The 6,120-nt window shown below is 61.8% G+C and overlaps 2 protein-coding genes across 2 annotated transcripts; one reads left to right on the forward strand and one right to left on the reverse strand.

Annotated features, from left to right (window-relative positions):
• Positions 1–564: 564 nt before the first annotated feature.
• MNEG_2031 (putative serine incorporator) lies at positions 565–2,702 on the reverse strand (the record flags this gene model as incomplete). The annotated part of the gene is made up of 5 exons (XM_014049481.1): positions 565–968; positions 1,223–1,880; positions 2,039–2,124; positions 2,318–2,412; positions 2,602–2,702. The coding sequence occupies 5 exons, from the start codon at positions 2,700–2,702 to the stop codon at positions 565–567; spliced, it is 1,344 nt and encodes a 447-aa protein (XP_013904935.1).
• Positions 2,703–3,714: 1,012 nt separating this feature from the next.
• Positions 3,715–6,092, forward strand: MNEG_2032 (hypothetical protein; the record flags this gene model as incomplete). The annotated part of the gene is made up of 6 exons (XM_014049482.1): positions 3,715–3,786; positions 3,941–4,234; positions 4,467–4,817; positions 5,101–5,460; positions 5,632–5,704; positions 5,902–6,092. The coding sequence occupies 6 exons, from the start codon at positions 3,715–3,717 to the stop codon at positions 6,090–6,092; spliced, it is 1,341 nt and encodes a 446-aa protein (XP_013904936.1).
• Between the last annotated feature and the right edge of the window lie 28 nt (positions 6,093–6,120).

The raw sequence follows: 6,120 nt of genomic DNA on the forward strand, positions 1-6,120 counted from the left end.
ACGTTCCCCCTCGTCCTGTCACGCCTGCAGTTTTCCCCTCTGGCACCTGCCAGCTCAACAAGTCCTGCCGTGACCACTGCTCGCACTCAGCCTTCTGGTACCAACCATGCGTTGCTGGCAGCAGCATTAGAGGGGTTTAGGGTATAGGGGACGAGAGGCATTGTCTGCAACCGTCAATAACCGCTGTCCAATCGTGAAAGGGTTTAGTACCAAACCGTTAACCCACGACTGGACCAAGCACGGGGTTACTTGGCCGTCGTCACCTGTGACACTTTGTCACGCGGGCACAAGTTTGTGATGTTAGCCTGCCACCAACCCTGACTCGCTCAACTTGCCTTAGTGAGGGGGACAGAATTTGGGCAGCTACACGCAGGACCCGCTAAGTTTCAAACATGCTGAGGCTTGTGCTTCCGTGTTGGACATGCAAGTATTTTTGCACGGAGATGCATCGCTCGTGTGCACCTCTTTAATGCAGCAGCTGGACGAGCTGGATGTGGAGGCAATGCTATGTTACACAGGGCACGGCATCAACTGCAACTGCCCACAAATGCGGAATGGGGTAAATCAAGCAAAGCGTTCAGGGAACAGCACGGGCGCCACAAGGGTCCACGAGTACAGGAGTGCTGTGACCCACTCGGCCCCCGTCTTGACCCACACGCTCGTCCATCCAACGTCCACGCGATCCTTCTCCTGCTCGACAGCGCCCCACCCCGTCATCAGCATTGCGATGTACATGGAAGCCAGCGCAAAGATAAGGTGGAAGAAACTGTAGTTGTAGCTGACAGGGGTGTAGTCGTCCAGGGCCGCGGTCGCGTCCGCACCTGGAGCGCGGCTTGCCGACACTGCTGCGGGTGCGGCACCATCAGCGCTATCGCCCACAGCCTCCGCATCAAGCAGGGGCCGGCCGGCGCTGGTGGCAGCAATGTCGTCATTGTCATCCGCCAGAGTGAAGAGTTGAGAGTTGGACCCTGGGACAGGAGGTGCAGCAAAAGGAGGAAGCGCTGAGACAAGCTTGACGGTGGCGGGGGTGGACACCGCCTCCGATAGAGACGCGAGATGCAGGTGCGTGCTGCTTGCACTGATATTCCGGGACAGCTGCCTTGCCGCGGACGCCGTCTAGTGCTTTTACTATCCTGTCCCTTGACTGGCAGCCTATGGCTCTCAAATCGAATGACGCTTGGCGCATCGTCGTCCAGCCTCATTCTGAAACAGCGCAGCTCACCCGCACGCAGAGCCGAGTAGACGACAGACAGCAGGGTGACGAGCATGCCGATGACAAGGGTGCTGCCGCTGGCGGCGTTGATGCGGTGTGCGAGCCCATTGCAAGCGTAGTCTTTGGGCTCGCTCTGCAGCGCGCTGTAGCAGAGGTACATGACGTACAGCGAGGTGATGGCCGAAGGGAACAGGCTCCCGCCACGGCTGCATGGCAGCACACTCAGCATGCTGAAGGCAACGCACAGCAGCAGGGAAAAGGTGATCAGGAAGACGTTGAGGCCGCAGCTACCGGCACCGCCTGGCTTGAAGAACGCAAACAGCAGGCCGGCGATGGCGAGCACGCCAGCGTAGGACGCGACCGTGAGGCCGAGCAGCGCATAGAGCCAGCGGTCATCGTCCTCTCCCGCGGCCACCCAGGACTCGTTCCAAGCCGCAGTGAAGTCGACCAGGATGAGCATCTGGATGATCAGGAACAGCCCGCTGCCAAAGCGTGCGGCCCAGCCGTACGCGACCACGAGGCCGTTCGGGAAAAAGAAGGGCAGCGCGATGAAAACCAGCCACGCCGCCAGCTTGGCGGCCCAGTTGCCCTGGTGCAGATAGGCGCCGCGCTTGTCGCCCTTGGTGCGCACGCCCAGCAGCGCCAAGGACATCGTGCCAAAGAACAGCTGGGAGGGGGAGAGGGCGCGGGGAAGGATCGGGGCGCAATTGCAAGGTCAACACCAAAAAGCGCCTCGGTGCTCAACAACATTTAAAGAAGGCTCAAACATGTTGGTACATGCATCGCCCAATGTGAATGCCTTGCATAATCCGCTGGCGTACTCACAAAGCTGCCCATGCTGATGCGGTAGACGGCCTGCTGCCCAAACCACTTGTCGCTGGGCTCGAAGCCTGTCGCTGCCCGCATGATCCCTGCCAAGGGTGGGCGGACAAGGCCAGGGGAGGGCCCGCAGGGGCGCGACAACTAGCATTTGCGTGAGGATGCACAGCAACGCCCTGCGATCCAATAGCCAGTGCGCGGGCGCTCGCCGGTTGCAAACCGGCCCACGGCCCTTCCATTGCAACCGGCGGCCCTACCCCTGATACAGCCAGAACCAAAGCTTACAGGGAATTTTCTCAATCAAAGGCTTTGCCAGGTCGCGTCCCGCCCAGCTGATGAGGATGGCCAGGAAGAACAGGAAGCTGTACGCCAGACGCGCACTGTGGCAGAGCAGGTCAGCACGGGGAAGGGCAAGGTGGGCCCCCGGCAAGGATGGTGGTGTTACCGACCGCTGGCGCACAGAGGAGGTCTTGCCATCAGCTCTCAACTGGCCCAAGCAGCTGAAGTTTCGCAGCCACAGCCGTTCAACAATATGTTGCCACGGAGACACTGCGCGAGCGCAAGCACACCTGCGCCGCATCGTCTCGCGCGTCACAGTGGAGCAGGTCCAGCATGCGCAGTAGCCGGCCATGCTGGCAGCGCAGCTGCCCAGGTAAGATGCCACAAACATCGTTGTTGTGGCTGTGCCTCTCCAGCGGTGCCGTTCGGCCACCTGGTAGGCTGAGCCTTCCGGTGTTGGACACACACAGCCGCTGCGGCGCGGTCGCGGACCGCTGTGCTAGGGTCTCCTCTAGCGAGGCCCGACACCAACCTTCACAAAAATCAGTATATTTGGGACGCGTTAGGTGAGCCGGCGTGAGGCCTTGCGAACGAATGCACCTGGGGCGGAAGGCCCTTGGGGCGTTTGCCGACGCTGGTGTGCCTATGCTGTGATGTCAGATTAAAACGACGTTATACACCAGCCAGCAAACTGTTGTGCTCAAAGCAGTGTGCCCTGGGCAAAGGCACTGCTGCGTCTCGGGCACTGCACGATTCGTCAGGGTCCTGAAGGTCAGCAGGGCACTTGATTCACAAAAACGAACTCGCAGAAATCATGCTGATTGTACACCTTGCTGTGCCTTCTGCAAATGATCAGATCCAAACTCATCATGCTGGCTTGGAATGCTAGCCGTACCCGCCTCCGTAGGTAGCATAGGATGCGCGTGGTCACTCTAGCGGCTTGCAGTAGCCCTGCCCGGCCGTGATCCTGCCTCAGGTGGTGGCGTGCACCTCAGGCAGCGCTGTGACGACCGGGCGCGGGCAACGACAACGGCGGCGCGCGATGGAGCTGCAGGATGCGCTCAAGGCACGGGTAGCTGAGCTGGAGGACGAGCTTAGCAATGCCCGGGCTGACGTGCAGGCGGCAACGATCAACCATCAGCAGGCAATCAAGGTCCGTCGGACGTGGGGTCCTGCACTCGGGGTGCCTGGGGGTTGCGAGAGGGTCACAGCTCTGGATAGGCTGTCACGCTCGTTGCAAGGGCCGCAAATTGTGTGTCAACTGCCTCAACTTTGTCATGTACGTGCATGCGCGCGCGCACGCATGCACGCGCGCGCACGCACGCGCGCACACACACACGCGCACACACACACACGCACGCACACACACACACACACAGGATGTTGAACAGCAGCGGTCTGCAATGGTTGCTGAAGTTCAGCGCCTACAAAAGGAGCTGGCAGCCCAGCAGGAAGTCACGAGTGCAGTCACAAAGGTGCGCGAGCAAGAGCTGCTGTCGCCACTGCCGCCTTGCACTTGGACCAGTAATGTAGCGTTTCGCGACATGCTGTTGCTGCTTCACGACGTCATTGAACTCCTCAGTGGCCTCGGCATCCCACTTTGACTCAGCCTGCTTGCGCACCCCGCAGGAGCTGGGAGTGGAGCGTGCCAAGGGCGATCGTCTGGCGTCAGAGGCCGCTGCGCGTGAGGCGGCACAGGCCAAGGCCCGCGCCCAGGTCGCCACCCTCAGCGGGGAGCGCAACAGCTTGTCGGCTCTGGTGGGCGCCCTCAAGAGTCAAGTGGAGGCCAGGGGCACCGAGCTGGCGGCGCAGCTGGAGGCTGCGGCGCTGCTGGCCCGTGACAGGGCGGCAGCCGAGGCGCGGGCGCGTGAGGCGGAGCGCGCCAAGAGCCGGCTGGAGCTTGATGTGGCCCAGCTGCAGGAGGTGCGAGGGTGATTGCGGGCAGAGGCGCACCACGCCTTGCAGCACAGCGCAGGGCAAGGGGTGTGGGACGTAAGGTGATGTGTAAAAAAGGAATGGGCTATGTTTATGTTTGAGTTGATGCGGCCGACTTAATTGTTGGCGACTGCGCTGAAGTGCGCGCCGGCACTCAACGACACAACAGTTGTGATCCGCCGCCCCGCCCCCCCCCACCTCATACCTGCACCTTGAGCAGCAAGCCAAGGCCCTGGGTAACCAGCTGTCGGCCACCACCGATGCGCTGGACTCAAAGAGCCTCGAACTCCTAGCGCTGCAGCGTGCCAGCACCACAACCGCAACTAGGCTGCAGCGCGAGGCGTCAGGCCTGCAGGCGGCGCTGGACGCTGCCACAGCCCGCGGCGAGGGCCTCAAAACGCGGCTGGCAACCGTGGAGGTGCAGCTGGTGACGTCGCAGCAGCAGCTGGCACACCTGGAGGTCAAGGCAGGGGAGCAGGAGCGGAGCCTCAACGAGCAGCTGCGCGCTGCTCTGGCACAAGCAAAGCTCTACGAGGAGCTTGCCACCAATGAGCAGCAGAAGAGAGAACAGGTGATGTGGTGCTGCGAGGAGAGGCCTTTGATAGGGCTTTCATAATCTCTGCCTTGAAGATCTGGGCTGCATATTCCATTGCCACGGCGCACCACAACCTGCATGCCTGATGCGAATGCTCTGAATGCTTGCTAGGTACAAGTGCCGGGTACAAGCGCCGCGCACGTTCTCAAATGCGTGCTGCAGCAATGCGGAAGGACGCGCCTGCCACTACATTGTGGCCTCCTCGAAGCCCACCCATGCCCTGAGCCCAGCAGACCCCAACTACAATTCAAACTTTCAGGCCACTCATGTAATGGCCGAGATGCAGGAGCAGGCCAGCTCTGCGGCACGCGCCCATGCCGAGGCGCTCGAGGCGGCAGAGACGCAGGCTGCAGATGCGCGGCAGCTGGCGCAGCTTTACCAGCAGCAGGTGGCAGACTTGACGACGCAGCTGCAGGCAGCTGCAGCAGGTGACAGTGCGGCGGATGCAGATGGCGTACCTATGACGCCGGTTCCGCCTGGCCGGCTGCTTGGCAGCAGCGACCAGCAGGTGCTGGCGGCCGAGGCTGAGGTGCTGGGGCGGTCCCCCGAGGGCGTCGTGTCTGGCCTGCAGCAGCAGGGCAGGAGCTATGCTGATGTGGCGGCCCTCTACGCAGACATGGTGAGTTTGAGCAGCAGGGAGGCATGGGGAATGTACTTTGGGGCAGGCGTCATGGCAGGTGGCGGATCTTGGCCGTCGCGTTTCGTGCAAAGCTTAGTTTTCACACGATGCTCAGTTTGTGCCTCACCACTGAACCTGACGTGTCCCTGGCACGCATACCCCATTGCCCAGGCGCACGCGTTCCGGTTGGAGCGCACTCGGGCGCAGGGGCTGGAGGCAGAGTTGGACCGCCTCTGCATTGCAGGTTCGAGGGCGCAAGTGGGAGGGGCAGCACAGTGCACGACTTTTGTTGGCCGCTAATGCATACCATGTGGTATTCAGCACTTCACGCAGCAACGCTTCAGGGGCTTCTGCCATCAGGGACAGAGTGTGTCGAGGGAGCCAGAGATTGCCGACAGCTGCTGTCTCTCCCTGCACTCCCACTGCCAACGCCCCACGCAGCCAACCGCAAGGCCTCCGATATTGAGCGCCAGCGCGGCGACTTTGAGGCGTCGCAGGCGGCGCACTTTGCGTTGCAAGCTGCGTATGCTGAGCATGCGGCGCGCTTGGAGGAGCTAACGGCGCTGCTGGCGGAGCAGGGACGCGAGCTCGCGGGCGAGCGGCGACTGGCAGCTGGCCTGCGTCAGGGGTAAGAGTGATTGCGTGGTGGGTGGGTAAATC

Source organism: Monoraphidium neglectum, assembly GCF_000611645.1.
Source record: "Monoraphidium neglectum strain SAG 48.87 unplaced genomic scaffold scaffold00220, whole genome shotgun sequence".
Taxonomy (NCBI): Eukaryota; Viridiplantae; Chlorophyta; class Chlorophyceae; order Sphaeropleales; family Selenastraceae; genus Monoraphidium; species Monoraphidium neglectum.